At 45.9% G+C, this 16729-nt stretch overlaps 1 protein-coding gene and 1 long non-coding RNA gene across 8 annotated transcripts in view; one reads left to right on the forward strand and one right to left on the reverse strand.

Moving 5' to 3' along the window:
- The window catches only part of LOC103752349, a 79797-nt gene extending 72418 nt beyond the window's left edge, over positions 1 to 7379 (reverse strand). The window contains exons 1-2 of the long non-coding RNA XR_608061.1: positions 6591 to 7379; positions 322 to 391 (exon numbers count right to left, since the gene is read on the reverse strand). This is a non-coding gene — a long non-coding RNA (uncharacterized LOC103752349). The remainder of the gene's footprint in view (positions 1 to 321; positions 392 to 6590) is intronic.
- Positions 7380 to 7570: 191 nt separating this feature from the next.
- Positions 7571 to 16729, forward strand: part of Peg3 (paternally expressed 3) — a 25440-nt gene continuing 16281 nt past the window's right edge. For 2 of the 7 annotated variants that reach the window (XM_008856078.2, XM_008856072.2), the window contains exons 1-2: positions 7571 to 7727; positions 11568 to 11651. Coding sequence is in view for 1 of the 7 variants with exons in the window: in XM_008856071.2 (XP_008854293.1) it covers positions 12641 to 12768; positions 13727 to 13770 (172 nt within the window). In the remaining 6 variants the exon portion in view is untranslated. Of the gene's footprint in view, positions 7728 to 11567; positions 11652 to 12616; positions 12815 to 13726; positions 13771 to 14070; positions 14402 to 16729 lie in introns of those variants that run through there. The other 5 variants (XM_008856071.2, XM_029557672.1, XM_008856074.2 and 2 more) reach the window with 5 other exon arrangements.

A 16729-nucleotide genomic window follows, 5' to 3' on the forward strand; every position in this document is an offset into this window, starting at 1 on the left:
CACATTGCATGCTATGAATATATGCAATTTGTATCTATCAATTCTTATTTACCTTAACCAACAAAACATTAAATAATTTGAAGTGTACATTTACTAATTTGGATGTTTTGATTGTTAGCCTTAGCTTTTTAATGGCTGCACCATCTCTGCAGCCCACATTTACAAATTTTAAATAACAGTAGTAAACCCATTACATGTTAACATGAGTAACACTTGAGATGAACAATGACCTTTCCAAAACAGATTACCGGGGTAGCATTGTTTCACATCTTTGCTGATCTCTTTAGCATCTGACTTGTTGGGGACCAGCTGGATTCTCACCTGCACAAGCCTTCAGTCTGTTGTAGGGTCACCAGCTGCTCTTGTAGCTTCAGAAAAACGCCACAGTACACTTGGAAAAGAAGTGAGAACTGTTACAGAAGATGAAGATGATACTCTGTGTGTGTGTGTGCACACGCATGTGTGTGTGCACACGCACATGTTCATATGTCTGCATGTGGAGACTAGAGGTCAACATCCAGTGTCTTCCTCAAACGCTCTCCACCTTATTTTTTGAGATGAAATTTCTTACTGAACCTGGAGCTCACCAGTGAGCTCCCAAGGATCTTTCTGTCTCTCTCCCCAGCACTGGGATTACAGATGTGCCCCATCACCAGCTTTTTATCTTGTCAGTGCTGGGAAATCAAACTCAGGTCCTCAGATTTGTGTGACAAGCGCCTTACTGACTAAGCCACCCCCTCCCCCCCAGCCCAAGAAGACAATACTTTTGATCAATGTGGTTCTGTGAATTTGTGAGTTCAAACTTTGAGATAAAGTTTTTTTTTAATATAAATTTGGAATGATGCTTAAGATATTTTACAACAGTGTTTCGGATGTTTTAATGATAGAAATCTTTAATGGTGATGGCTACATTTTTTTCAGTTCTGAAGTTTCTAACTGGAATATTTTATATCTTTCTCCTATGGATGAACATTTTATGGCCACTGTATCTGTTCAAGAATCTTAGAAGTAACAAACTGCTTTTATAGATTAAAAGGGAAATTATTATTATACTTTAATAGGTTGAGAAAAAATGGAATTAAGATGGCAGAAAAGCTCCATTTAAGGACATATGGGCCAAGAATTCTGCAGACTGAAAGAAAGATTTTTCATTGATCACAGAGACTCCAAAGCAAGATAAACACCTATACATCACATCTATTCTAAAAGCCGCAGAGGAAAACCAGTGTCCTTAGAAAGAAGCGTTATGATGACTCTCGATTTTATCAGCAGTATTAGACAAAGGAATAAAGAGAAATACATTAGGATGGACCTTAAATCCCTTAACTTGGCTACATTGTGGTTCAAAAGTATCCTCTAAAGGTGCTTAAGGAAATACGAATAGATAAATATGTGTTGTTGCTGAAATACATAAGGCTGCATTGCAAGGAGAAAAATGAAGCCAGGAGAAGAGACTTGAGGGCAGAGACGTGAGATAGAGAAATAAATGAATCCACAATACGTCTGTTGATATGATACTATGTCTACAATGTCTTTTTGTTTTTTTTTTCTTTTCGGTTTTTAAAGCACTGCCTTTGATTCTAGAACTTTGGAGGCAGACGTGGGTTCAAGGCCAGCCTAATGTTTCTGTGAGGGCTGCATAGTGAGACCTTGTCTCAAAAAGCAAAACAATGCATAACTAAAATTCTGGTAGGAATAAGAAATCCATTGAATTGCTGAGGTGAACCAGTATGTTTGGCTAGGTACATTTAATGTTTTTCCTTTTAAGTGTCTGTGTATAAACTAAGAATTTAAAGGTAAAGACAAGCGAAATATAATGGAAGAATATAAAAAATAAACAAAAGAAAAAAGACACAATAAAGAAAATTCAATGCAATAGAAAGCAGGAAAAGAGAAAATGGAAACAAAAGAAAAGCTACATTAAATGAAGAGATTTGTCAGCCACTACAGGTATGAACAGGTCCGCTACCTTGTGCCACTTGACAGAATGAATCTGGACTTGTTGCACCCCAAAAAAGTGGCTTTGAAATATTTAAAGCACAAACTACAAGAAGCAGTGGACAAAACATAGACATATTAGGAGTTTGTATTATAACTACTTAGAACAGCTGGATCAAGCAGACAAAAATTAGAATAGTAAAAATATAAACACAGTTAACAAGCTTGATCTTATAAACATAAATAGAAATTAATGCCCAACAAATAGGAGCTGTTCATTTCTTTTCTAACACCTTGAACAATTAAAAATCAACCACACCCTAAGATAAAGGAAGGTTTAACAAGTGGCAAACCACATGGACCAGTCTGGCTAAAATGCAGGGTTTTTTGTTTTGTTTTGTTTTTTTAAATCTCCATTCAAAAGATGGTTTTTGTAGGAACTCGGGATCGTTAAAACATTCCTTCATCCCACCAAGGGGAAGAAAGTGTGGTCCTGAACCACAGCGAGGTGTGTGAAATTCAGTCCAAGTGGCAGCGGGGGGCAGTTTATAGCCTGAAATGCATATGTTGAAAATTAAGAGAGACTAAAAATAAATGAGATAAATGTGCAACTGAAGAAACTAGGAAAAGAAGCTCAAATTCCTGGGAAATAACTAGAACGTAGCCAGCAGGATCCAAAACCACTTAAAAAAAGGAGTCATCAAATCTTTAGCAAAAGTGAAGAAAACAGTATCAAACAATAACAACAAATAGTTCCCATTGGAGAAAAGATTACAAAATGTAATATGAGGTATTTTATAAATCTAGTTTTACCTTGATACCAAAGCCAGACAAGGCAATTTTTTTTTGTTTTTGTTTTAAGTGTGAACTGAGATGCAAAACATAATATCTGGCTGCACGTGTATATAAAACAGACCTTTATAATCATGGTTAAGTAGGGCTTAGGAATGTAAACAATGTTTCAATCACAGAAAATCTGCTATAATTCACATCCTCAGAGGATAGGAAATCATAAAATCACAACAGATACAGAAACAGCCATAAAATTAAGCCCATGAATGATAAAATTTTTTAAAAGCTAAAATTTTCTTAACCCCCATAAAGAGGTTCTGCCAAAATGCCTGCTGTAAAATATTTGTCCTTGATGGTCGGTTAAGACTTCCTTCTCTCTCTCGAATCTAGGATAAGACTTGTTCCATATCAGAGGTATGACTGTTAACATCTTAAAAATGTCATTAATAAAGATGTTAACCTTTTTAAAAAAAAATCCAAGAAACTCTATAGACAGACTATCAGAACCAACAAAAGAGGCCAACCAGTTCGCTGGCGCAAACAGCATCAGGTAAATAGCAGTGGCCGATATCCCCTTCAAAAATGTATAGCCCTGGTCCAGGTCAGGAGAAAAATATCAGACAAACCCAAATTGAGAAACATTCTAGAAAATATTTCATATGTACACCAAATACTTTCCAGTGGATGGGAAATAAAGAATACTAAGAAACTGGTGGCCGGGGTGGGGGTGGGGTGTTTACACAAGGTATCTCTCATTATATGTGGGGGGTTCCTGGTTGGGATGCAAACATTAATGGAAAATGAGTAAAAATCCAAATAGAGTCTGTAGTTTCATAAGTTTGTGTTAGTATTAATTTCTTTTTTTTTCCAGTGTCTTGTACCAAAGTTATGTTAAGATGTTAATATCAAGAGAGACTGGAATAAGGAATTTTGTATTATCTTGACAAATTTTCTATAAATCTGAAATTATTTTTTAAAAATGGGAGAAAATACCTTCTAAAGTCAAATGTCACCTTGGTAGGAAAAAATTACACCATCTTATTAATATCTATAAAATATGAATATATACTGTCACAGACCATGCTCAGAGATGAAAGACATGGTTTTTACTGCATTCTCTAAATTACTCTCTGGGTTTAATAAAACACAAATACAAAACTCAGTAGGATAGTTCATCAAACTTCACAAGCCATTCAAAATTTCATTTGGAAGCGACAAGGTGAAGATTAGTCGAAATACTTTTGAAAAACAAAGGAGTGGCCCCTTCAGAAGTCAAGGCACCGTGAAGCCCTAGTAATGAATGTGGTGTGTTATGTACAGAGGTAGACAAGTGAACCAATGGAACAGACCCGAGTGTTCAGGAAGAGGCCTACTTGTATATAGAAACATACTGGCATGCGGCACACTTTGTGTGTGTGTGTGTGTGTGTGTGCGCACGTGTGTGTATGTGTGTGTGTGTGTTACAGCCCTTTCACTAGACATACATAAATGTAAAAAACAAAACCTAATATTGATTAGCACCCATAGGACCTCAGTTTGTGTGTGTGTGTGGTGTGTGTGTGTGTGTGGGATTCTTCAGATCTAAAAGGCAGGACTCTGAAGGAAAAGATTGTTAAGTTTTATAGTACCAATATTTGACCCCAAATAACCACGACTCTTTTAACTTTGTTGATGGTGATTAGAATGGGGGTCAGGAGGTAAGTCTGGTTGGAAGAAGGGGTCCCTTTTGCCTTCAAAGGTTACTTTGTGGGTCTTCGAAACTCAGCTTCGTGCCATGTGGAGAATGTCAGAGGGAGGAGTTTGGAATAGGAGAAAGTTAGCAGGAAAACAGGATGCTTAGAAATATCACCAAAAAGAGAATAGTGGATGCATTTGGGATGTGTTTTGGATATAATCAGTGGGATTTGTCCTGAGAAATTAGATGTTGGTAATAAGAAATAAACAAGAATTGTGAGGGTTTTTTGTTTTTTGTTTTTTTGGCTTACAAGAGCTGATAATATGTATAGGTTTGAGAATAAAGAAAAATTTGGATTTTTTTTTTATCCTAAGGCTAGACCCAAGGGCTTTGTACATGTTAGGCAAACACTCTGTCAACCAGACTACATCTGCAGCCCCAAACCATATTTGCTTTAAATGTTTTTTGAGTTGCCGGTTAAATTACCTGTGTGGGGTAGCTGGCTTCCAACTGGACTGCTAACTATATGACACTGGGCATAGGATAGGAACTACTACTGTGTAGGTAGAATTTAAGTCTTCTTCCTAGGCAAAGGACTCAGGTGGCTACCCAGGGATAGGTTGTTCAAGGAAGAGACTGGTAACCATGTTCCGAGGCAAGAGCGTCCCTAATTCACTCAGCTGTGGAGCAAGGGTCATTGATGTATGGGGAAATCTAGGACTGTGCAGCATTACCAGAAATAAGAAACAATAGTGTGAGTGGTTAACTGTTTCAGCTCACATAGTGAATGGCACAGGGAGTTAAGCATGAAGAAAACTGGGGAAATTGTCATGCGATTTCAGGGATGGAAGGAAGACCCAGTACAGTGTGTGTGTGTGTGTGTGTGTGTGTGTGTGTGTGTGTGTGTGTGTGTGTGTGTGTGTTGGGGGGGGGATACTGAGCAAAAAAGGGTCCTGTTTCTCTGCAGAAGCCCTTTAGAGTCTGTGGAATTCTCTGGGAATCACTAAGCCAGGGTCCAGAGAGAAAGTGGTATTGCAGAGAGGTGGGTGGGTGGGGGAATGGAGTCCTTCAGATATGCTAAAATCACCTCCCTTGAAAATTTTAACAAGACATTAAGATTCCTTGAGGAGATCCCAAACCAATCTCTGTGGGGGTCTCAGTCAAGAGTATTGTTTAACAGCCACCCAGGTGAGCCGCATCAGGTAGCCAGATTCAAACATCTCAGACCTAAGAGTAGTAGACAATTCACCTTCACAGTGCTGCCGAGGAACTCGGGTTTTGATGCCTATAAACAGCATTGGTTATAGGCAAAAATCTCACAGTTGTTCCTGTTTTTTTATTTTTTTCCTACTACCGACATCACAAATCCCACTGATTATACCCCAAACACATCCCAAATGTGTCCAGGATTTTTTTTCCAGTGTAAAACCACCCAGTTTTCTTGCATAGCAAGACGGTATTTTCATTCACATTTTCTGCTTCTGTGGCGCAGCTAGGTGAGAAAATCCTAAGGTCTGAGTAATCTAACACACACACACCATCTCTAAGCCCACGACGTTTCTACCTAGCCATCAACCACTGATAATTCAAATACAAATATAAAATTTAATCAGAGGTATTAAATTCAGTGTGCTCTTAGGTAAACTGTATTTTAAAAACAGACTGCGGTCTTACAGGTTTTTTTTTTCCCTTTAAAATTAAAATACTGCATTTTATGTATCTATTAAAAATATGGGATTCGAACTTTTAGCAACCACACAAAATTACAATTGTGCAGATTTGCTGGAATACAATTCTGTTCCACAGGGGACATTTTTAGTCATAAGAAGGTATATTCTGTAAATATTCCCGTAATTAATCTTTCACACACCTTTTATTTCCTTCTATTTAATTCCTTGACACTGGAATAATTTCATCAATGGGTACATTACCAAACTTTTAATAACTCATTGATTTTACTGCCAGGGAAGAAATACGGAATTTCTGCCAAAGAAATTCATAGCACACCTACGAGCCAAGGAGGGGGAAAAAAATCCTTCTTTCATCCTCCCCCCTCCCCCTCCGTCATTCCTTTCTTTTCCTACAGGTAACAAGTTAATTTTTCTTACATACCTTTCTAGAAGTTTTACCCACATTTGTATTTATTCATAACAAAGAAAAAAAATGAGAAACAAAAAACACTTACCATTTCATCTCTACAAACTTCAGCAATGTGTTATTTCATTGGATCTATTAAGATAGTGGTCCTTTAATTGTAGTAAGGCGGTGCTACCTCGTTATTTTCTGGGTTCTATAGGCATTTCTTCTATCAGAGGCAGGCTTGCTACTCACACTTTCCTCTTCTTGCAATTTCTTGTTATTTTACTAAGAGGCACTGCAGTGGATTCATGCGTTAGAAGGTCTGTGTGGAAGGCGGCGGGTGATAGCGCGGGGGTAGCACGCGAATCAGTGCGCTGCCATAAACCCCCTTCACCCGGTGTCTCGGTTGGCATCTCGCTACGCAGAGAGTCAGTTCATGATTCTTCCTCCATAGATGTCCCAGACATTTGCATTTTCCCGTGAATTGTCAGTTCGGTCTCTTTTGCCCATCTATTTTTGTTTTTTAGTTTAATTTTTTTGGCTTGGTTTGGTCTTTTCCCTTGTTGGTTTCCAACAGCTCTTCATTTATTAAGGAAATAAGCTGTGTGTCTGGGTGTTCCAAGCAGAAAAGTCTTTTCCTTCCACCTTTATCGTTCGTGGTTAGACCTCAATGTATATGCTTTTGCCTGGATTTTCATGGGTGCCTTTTTTTCCCGTTTTTTTCTCCCGTTTTTAGACAAATATATGCATGTCTCTCTCTTTTCAGGTTTTGCGTTTGGGCATTATAAGTGATTATTTCTATTTTATCTCGATATCTTTTGGGGGGGTTGCATCCCGTACCACCCACACCCCATCCCCCTTTTCCAGACCCTGCTTCAGGGCCCCCTAGCCCTGACTCTACTGACGTCAACTCCGTGCCTTGGCGCCAAGCCGTTGCCGTGACAACCGCGGGCTGATTGGCACAGGGTGGGAGGCGTGGTGAGGGCCCGATGCGAGCACTGGAGTCTCAGATTGGTCAGAGATGAAGCCCCGCCTCTGCAGAGGAGCCTGACAAGGAGGTGTCCCGCAGCCCATCGCTGCAGACGCTGGGGAGTCGGGAGTCGCGGGAGGACGAGCATCGGAGGCGAAGCGGGGAGATGTCCACCCTGGGCTGGTGGCGCCGCCGGGCGCCCGGCGCCGTGTGGGTGCACTAGACGGCTGGCCCCAGCCGGGGTGTGTGCGTGGAGTGCGGTGCTCCCGGGAGGTGAGTCAGCCGGCCACCTGCCTGCCCGGCGGCATGCACCTTCTTGGGCGCCGTCTGCAGAGTCCAGTCGGTGTCCGGGGGGCATAGCCACGGGATAGTGGCGGCGGACACTGGCACGGCTCGCCCCGGGCGGTTGACAAAGCTGCACCCTGCACCTCGGGGAGGGAGCGGAGGGCTCCCTGTTCTTGCGGCCTCGCTGCCGCAGGGATGCCACCTTGGTGGCCGGGATCTGAGGGGTCTCTGTGTGTGTCGAGGCCGCAAAGCCTTGGGGTCCCGGGGTTGGGGGTGTTTCAGGGTCTTGGGGACAGGACAACACAGAGTGGAGGCGAATGTAGGCGCCCCGTCTCGCTTGCGGGGCTGACAGCCAGGCGGACGGCACAGGCTGGCTGTCACAATCTCCCAAGAGGACATTGGAGAGCCCTGCATCCTCCTCCTCCGTGGTTCCATTTTCTCCGCTCATCAGAGTCTGGGGGCTGTGCGGTTAACCCGCTCCCCAGGGTGTCTGGCTGGCAGGGTCCTTGCCATCCGCTGCGAAGCGCTTGCACAGTCCTTGGGGGCGGGCCCTGTTTTGCCGCAGTGGCGGTGGGTGTGGCTAAGAGAAGCATGGGGGCGGGGCAAAGGCACTGCCCATCAGGTACTTTTTAGGCCCCGCCCATCAGGCGCCATATTGTAGGGTGGTGACGGGTTCGCTGCCTTGGCGTTGCTCTGATTGGTTAGCTGGGGAGGGGGCGGGGCTAGGGTTGAGTGACGGTCAGCGTTGGGCATTGGCAGAGTCATCAGGCTCGGCCCACTCGGCGCCATCTTGAATGGGCGGCCGATTTGCCGCGCAGGTGCGGCCTTGGCCTTGGTGGCCTGAGTCTGGGGTGACCTCTCCTTTGCTGGCCAGCAGTGGAGATGAGCCCCAATGGCTCATCTTGTCTGACCGGCTCAGTAGCCTGGAGTCCCCCACATCAGCTGTAGCGGGGCGCCGTCCTCAGTTTGCCGGATGCTGCCGCAGCGCAGCTTTGAACGCTTGGTTTTTTGCATGGCCACTTGTGGGCTCCACAGCCTTACGCCGTTACTGTCTGAAGGGTCCTTTGACCCTGAGATGCATATGGCTCCATCTATGAGGAGCTCTGGGGGAACTGCAGAGACCTGCGTGTGTTGTGTGGGTGTCCAGTGCGCAGGCCCAAGGGCGGGGCTCCTATTCTGAGTGACAGATGAGATCTCAAGGCGCCGTCTGCTCTCGGGGACTGACAGTCACTGTGTGGGCGCCATCTTGAATGCGGTCCACTTAGGTGCAGGGGGCGGGCCGAAGGGAGGGGCCTCACAGCCCCACCCACCCAGGCGCCATCTTTGTTGGCCGTTGTGAGGCTTTGATGGTCTCTGCAGGTGTCATCTTAACTGACAGCTGAACTGGCCGCAGGAGGCAGGCCAGAGGGAGGGGCTCGCTGGTCTTTAGTGACCACAGAGCTCCGCCCATCCTGACGCCATCTTTGCTGGCCTCAGGGGCGGGCATATTTATGTCATAGGCACAATCTTGAATGACAGCCTTGCTGGCTGCAGGGGGTAGGCCCAAGGAGGGGCTCTCAGGCTTTGATTGATTGGGCCGTACAACTCCACCTACCTTGGCGTCATTTTGCAGTGGAGGGGAGGTGTCAGGTGATGGTGTCGTCTTGAATGACAGCTGGACTTGCTGGTTGCAGGAGGCAGGCCAGAGGGAGGGTTCTTTGGTCCTGGGTGACCACAGGGCCCGCCCCCCCCGACGCCATCTTTGCTGTGGGGATGCGCTCCGCCTACCCCCAGCTGATGTTTATGGCATAGGCGCCATCTTGAATAACAGCTGGGCAGGCTGGGGGGGGCTGCGGGAGAGGCTTTCTTGCCTAACCCCGCCTTCCTTTGCATCATCTGTTCTGGCATCTGTTATTAGTGCAAGTGTCATCTTGAGTGACAGCTGGACTGGCTGGTTGCAGGAGGCAGGCCGGAAGGAGGGGCTCTCTGGTCCAGAGTGATAACATTACTCCACCCACTCTGATGCCATCTTTACTGGGTGGGGCAGCTGATGTTTACGCCCAGGTGCCATCTTGAATGACAGCGGGGCTGGCTGGAGGGGGTGGACCCGAGGGAGGAGCTTTCTTGTCTTGATGGATTGGGCTGCACCTCTCCGTCCACCTTGCTTTCATTAGTTCTGGCCATAGCAGGGTGTGGTTATCTGTGCACGTGTCGTCTTGAGTGACAGCTGTACTGGGGGGACTGCAGGAGGCAGGCTGTAGGGAGGGGCTCTCTGGTCCTGAGTGACCGTGGGGGCCCCACCTATCCTGGCGCCATCTTTGCCAGCCACATGGAAGCTGCTGTTTATGGCGCAGGCGCCATCTTGAAGGACACATGGGCTGGCTGCAGGGGGTGGGCCCAGGGAGGAGCTCTCAGGTTTGGATTGATTTGGCTGCACAACAACTCCCCCACCAGGGCGTTATCTGTTCTGGCCCTGGAGATGGGGGTGTCTGTCATCTGTGAAAATGTCTGAATCGATTGACTGACTGAAGAGGCAGGCCAGAGGGAGGGGCCTTCTGGTCCTGAATAATCTCGGAGTCCCGCCCACCCTGACGCCATCTTTGCTGACGATTGTGGCGCAAGTGCCATCTTGAATGACAGCCGGGTTTGCTGCAGAGGGCGGGGCTCTGGTTTAGACTACAGTGCCCTGCCCACCTGGGCGCCATCTTTGTTGGCCATGGAGGGGAGGGGGAGGAGGGGGAAGTGAGGGAGGGAGGGAGGGTGTTTTCTGTGCAGATGTCATCTCGAATGACAGCTGGGTTTGCTGTAGAAGGCGTGTCAGAGGGTGGGGCTCTGGCTCAGACTACAGAGCTCTGCTCACCTGGACGCCATCTTTATTGGCCTGAGGGTGGGGGGAGCAAGGGAGGGAGGGTGTTTTCTGTGTAGCTGTCATTCTGAATGACAGCTGGACTAGCTGCAAGAGGCAGGCCAGAGGGAGGGGCTCCCTAGTCCTGAGTGCCCACGGGCCCGCCCACCTTGGCGCCATCTTCCACTGGCCTGTGGTTTTTGGCTCAGGGCCACCTTGAATGACAGCTGGATTGGCTGCAGGGGGCAGGTCCAAGGGAGGGGCTCTCTTGTCCTGAATAATATGGTTCCACCCATCCTGGTGCCATCTTTTTTGGCCACAAGGGGGCATCTAATGTTTTATGTGCAAGTGTCATCTTGAATGACAGCTGGGTTTGCTGCAGAGGTGTGCCACAGGGAGGTGCTCTCCGGTCCTGACCACAGAGCTTTGCCCACCCTGGCGCCATCTTTATTGGCTACACAGGGCCCTGATGACATTTATTGTATATGTGCCATCTTGAGTGATGCTCCGCCTCCCAGGTTCACCCTGCCTAACGCCATCTTTTTTGGCCACAAGGGGGCATCTGTAGCTCACTGTGCAGCTGACATCTTGAATGACAGCTAGACTGGCTCCAGAGGGTGGGTCTAAGGGAGGGGCTACCTTGTTCTTCATGACAGGGGCCTTAGGACCCCACTCACGCTAGCACTTTTGTGTTAGTAGAAGGGTGACTGTCAAGACCACTTTCATGGGCTTTTGCCCAAAGAGATTTTGGAGTCCCTCCTTAGCCATTTCTTTCCTCCAATTTTCACCTGTAGTGTAATGGCTAGTGTGGCATAGCTGCTAAGTAATAAACTGGGCTCTTCAGGCTGCAGTTAGAGTCTAGGGGGATGACTGCCCATGACCTTTCATCCTGGGTGGGGTCCTAGGAACTAAAGGTGGGCCTGTTGTGGAGTTGTTTCCCACCTGAGGAACCCTATAGTTGCAGAATGAATCGGGGGCTTCATGTTTTTCTCTTCCTTCCACAGCTTGACCTTCTTGATCTATCTGTTTTGGAGACAACTGACCAGGGAAGACTGACCAGGTCCTCCAACTGCTAGGTGGTGGTACAGGTGAGTTGCATTCACTCTCCAGAGTGCCACACCCATCTCTGAAGTAACTACTGTCCTTCCTCACCTGGACACTTCTGCTGTCACATACATGCCTCACAGTGAGAAGAGCACAGTTTGTGCCTCTAAGAACACACATGCTCACCTGGCAGGTCATGAATTTGCTAGAAATTCTCCTCCTTGGCCATACCCCATCCTTTTCAGTGCCCTACCTTTTCCCCTAACACCCGGGCTTCCTGTGTGCCTCTTGTTGGGGCATTGAAAAAGTAGGAGAGTTTCTACTCACCTGCCAGTATTGGTCAAGTGTATACTTTGTGCCATGTACTAGGAAAGAAGAGCATTGTGTTTTCATAGAGTATTGTGGGGGACGACTTAAAGATGCATGAAACATAATTGTGTGATGCATACCCTTGAAAGTACACACTTGCTAGGGGCAGCTAATTTAATCTGGGAGAGACAAAATGGGGCCTTTTCTCGATATGGTTGGGGACCTTAAAGCTGAAACTTGGAAACTGTACATGATGTGTCATGGGGTGGCGTAGTCTGATCAGAGGGGTCAGGGATGTTCTTGAGGGATGCAGCAAGAGGAGCTGGAAATCCAGGATGCCTGGAGCAAGAGAAGAGTTGAATGATATCCGACTGAGGTGAGGAAGGTAAGTGTGGGAGCTTCATTGTGAAAAGCCTTCAAATTCAACGGTAAGTGTTTGGACTTAAGCTGAAGCACAGTGGGGAGCCACAGAGGTGTTCCATCCATGAGAGTGACATCATAATCACAGGTGCATTTGCAACGTTCATCTAGTCACAAGGTGCACAGGGTAGAGCAGGCACACTGGGTGCAGGGAGACTACCTTGAATCTGGGTAAGAGATGGCATGGCTTGGAGTCACAGCACTAGAAGATGTGACGGAGGGCATCTTTGAATGGTGCTGAGGAGGGAGACCTCACAGAACTTGCTCCCTCTTTTAATAGTTTGCTGACTGATTCAGACCAGACATGATGAATCACATGATGAGGAGAAGTGAGCAGACTATCCAAATGTTGTCCATTTGTTCAGTCCATCCGCAAGTATTGATACTCAGCCTATCTGGGAGAGAATCATGCCAGACTTGGGCACTGCAGAAGTGAGTGGTGTAATCCCTACTGAGAACTCCTATTATGACGTGGAAAGTAAGGAATCATGCTTGCCAAAATAGCTGGCTGTGTGGGGGGCAAGTGTTGCCTGGGGAGGGGCTGACATGCTGGACCGGGTCCCTGGAGAAGGGTTGGGATATTCTTGACCCTGGGCAAAGGCTCCAGCTATCTAGCATGATGCTCAAGCCCCAAGGAAGAGCTAGACATCTTCCTTCACTGAAAGATTCATGAGTCTGCAGACCCACATTTGAGGAAGCTCAGGAAATGTAATTAAAACTATATGGACATGTGACTGGACACAAAATGTTCCTTTTCCCTCAAATCTGGTTGAGTTAATTGCCGGTGGGAGATGACTATATCAGGAACCCAAATACTCAGAAGTGTGTGTGTATGTGTGTGTGTGTGTGTGTGTGTGTGTGTGTGTGTGTGTGAGAGAGAGAGAGAGAGAGAGAGAGAGAGAGAGAGAGAGAGGAGTGCAGCAAATTCTTTCCCTGTAGGCACACCCACATGGGAATTTAACTCATAATAAGGAGATTGATGGGTGAGTATGATGTCAGAACCAATAGAACGTAGAAGGTTGCTTTGACAGTACCAGTCTGTAAGATAGCCTGGGGTAACCACCTGCTCAAAGTGATGCCCTTGCCACGGTGATCGGGAGACCAGATCCTTATCTATCACCCCTCCTTCCCCCAGTCTCCATTGAGGCTAGGTGTGGTTAGAGTAGATCTCCTGCCTGTGGATAGTTGAATGAGCCATGCTATACGGCTTACCTTTCCTGCCCCTGTCCCCTAAAATAAATAAGATCAGCCAATCATTAAGATACAGTCAAATATATGTCATTCTGGTCTGAAAGACATTTTGTGTCCTTGACATAACTTTGTTTTAGTGCTGATCATGAAACTGAACTCTTTTAGTTATTATCTCCTCTCTTTCTGAACTTTTGGGGAGATCCCTCAAGAATGGACAACCTAAGGAGACTTGGCTGGAGTGTGGTAAGTGCTATCATATTGGGTAGTGACAAGCCCAGGATGTTGTAGAGATGACCCAAAAGAAACCACTAGCCCAGAGGGTGGAGGGCATCGCCCATGTGCCAAAGGCAGCTTTTATTTAGTCCTTATTCACAGTCCCATGCAGACCATCTCCACCCACAAACCCTTATTACCCCATATATACCTTCCTTGTTCTCAGTTGGACCAGACTGGACATCTAAACTTAGAGAGGTGGTTCTCAGAGCACAGGCCCTAGAGGACATGTTAGTGTCCCGAGGAACCAGCATCTTCTATGGTCTCCAGGTGACCCTTCAGCATATCCAAGTGTGAGAACCACTGCTAGAAGAAATCAGGTTGTAACAGGAGCGTCTCAGATTCTTATTTTGGATGGAGGGACACAGACCAATGACTCTGTCAGTGTCAGGACACTTAAAGTGGGAGATGAGGTTAGTCCTGGGGCTGGGACAGCATTGGACTCCATGCACACGCTGAAGTAGAGAATGGCGGTCTGCAGAAAGAGGCAGGAGAATACAGCAAACGAGAGGAGAGACCACACACCATCTGCCCCTGAGAGATGAAGAGAGCAGCCTCGGTTCCTGACTAAAGCTCTCAGTTGCAGCCCCTTTGTAATGAGGTAGGTAGAAAGAGTTAGAGGCTGCATCTAGGTGCCCATGGTGAGGGAACAAAGTAAGTAGAAATGGGGTAGGAGGAGCTATGCTGGAGTTCACCTCTTGTGGGATGTGGGAGCCCGAGGTCAAAGACTGGGGGTCACATGACTTCTTTCTCTCTTCTCCCAGTGGTCCCAGACACATTGTAGCACCTGGTGTGTGTCCCTGTACAGCTGCATACTGGCCCATGAGTTCTTTGATTGAGGGCAAAGTTCTCCCCACTTCGGGATAAAGGGTACCCAATGAAGTTCATCTTTATTATGCACTATGCTATTTTACAAACCCACAGTCTAGTTTTTGAGATGGAAAGTGTTATAAAATATTCAGAGAGCATCATGCAGCCTCACCACGTAGACCATAATGTCAGTGCTACCATCCAGCAGGCAATATGGCCAACCTATGGTTCCCAATGTGCTAGCTCATAAATGAAACCTATTCTGTATACAAAGGGTGAGTTAATGCCTGTCTTCATGAACAGACTCTCAAGAAGTGGCCAGACACTCTTCAATACCCCTCTATGCCCAGCATAAGAAGGACAGGTTTATTGCTTGCCCACGTCACTTGGCTCCTCTCTCTCCTGCCCTTGGACTTGCCTTTCCATGGTCCCCACAGCCCAGTCAGGCTAGCACCTGTGGGCTTACTCAGTTGCCCTCAGCCAATACTTGGCTCATACTAGGATTCCTGCTCGGAGGAGTGCTGAAGCGAGGTGTTTAAGGGAGGCGTATGAGAACCTTCCTTTGTGCCAGGAAATGAGAGGTTTCCTATGAGGCCAGAATTCAGTCCTGGTCTGTGAGGCAGGTGTAAGAGTTTGATGGGGAAACTTTAGTGCCTGGTAGCCATTATCACCATGAAAACATACAGATCACAGGAGAGTGCCACAGGGGAAGGGGGAATCAGAGTGCAAGGAAAGAGATGGGGTCTGGGGAACCCCAGCAGAGCAGTGGGAGGGGCAGATAAGCTATGCAGAAAGAAATTAAACAAGAATTGGATTTATTTCCAATTTTAAAATATCAATTATTTTCCCGATTGTGAATTAAAAATAACATTCTAAATAGAAGTAGGGGAAACTTTAATTTATTAATCACCTATTTCTGGTTTCTCCATTTTATGAATAGTCAGCACAAGTAAGGTTGAGTAAGGTCTGGGAGTGGCTCAGTGGGTAAAATGCTTGCTATGCAAGCTTGAATACCTGAGTTTGGATCCCCAGCACCATATAAAATCCAAGTGTGGTGACCTGGGTCTATAACTCCAGCAGTGGGGGTGGGGATGGGGGTGGGGGCAGGGCAGAGATGGGTGGATCCCCAGGGTTCATGGCCAGTTTGGCCAAAACAAAATGGTTCAGTGAGAGACACTGTCTAAATGGAGAGTGACAGAAGAAGATGCTCAAAATCAGCCCCTGGCTTCTGCATGCACACATGTGCACACATGTGCACACACCACACACACACAAATAATTAAAAAGTTAAAAACTACGATGCAAAGCTTTAGCAATATTGCTAAATTTGACCAGTGGATGTGGTTTGCAGTTTCTACATGACTATTTTGTAGTATGTGGATGTACTACTATATGTTTGTAATCAGGAAATAAGGCTGCGAAATTCCTTGAAAACGTGGCTGAGTGATTAGGCTACATTATATTAAAAGCCTTTGTTTTCACTTCCTGTTCTCTTTTTGAGTGCAGTACATATTTTAGTTAGGATAAAGTGTTTGTTACTGGCCTTACTGGCTTTAGCCTTCCAAAGACTGGTAGGTAGTAGAAATATATAATTTCTTTAGGGAGATTTGACAAAGGTCTGGTTTTATCCTAATGTCAAAGGCTGACCAACTTTGCAAACATGTGTTCCCCAAATGGGTTCAGCACTAGCAAGTGTTGGTTATCCATTGTTGTCTCTTTTGTTAAAATTACTGTTTGATTTAATCCTAAGAAGAACTTGTATTTAAATAATCATCTTTTTTCTTGATTTAAATCTTTCTTGTATCAATTAAGTAATTTCCCATGTGTGTAAATACTTCTACACATATCCATTTCTGGACCGTGTCAAGTTCCTTGTGTTGGAAAGAACAAGTTTTCATGTGTTTGGGTCACTTTACAGACAGTCCCCCACCACCATGACCTCTTTCAGAGCTGTCTTGATGTCTGTGACTACTTACCCTTTTACTAGAAATTGGGTTACGGGTTTGTCAACGATCCTAACCTGAAACAATAGCTCTGTGTGTGTGTGTGTGTGTGTGTGTGTGTGTGTGTGTGTGTGTGTATGAGCGCTGAAGATCTAACCAAGGGTTTTGCATCTGCT

This window comes from Nannospalax galili, unplaced genomic scaffold (assembly GCF_000622305.1).
Source record: "Nannospalax galili isolate Female #2095 unplaced genomic scaffold, S.galili_v1.0 scaffold1368, whole genome shotgun sequence".
NCBI classification, from domain to species: domain Eukaryota; kingdom Metazoa; phylum Chordata; class Mammalia; order Rodentia; family Spalacidae; genus Nannospalax; species Nannospalax galili.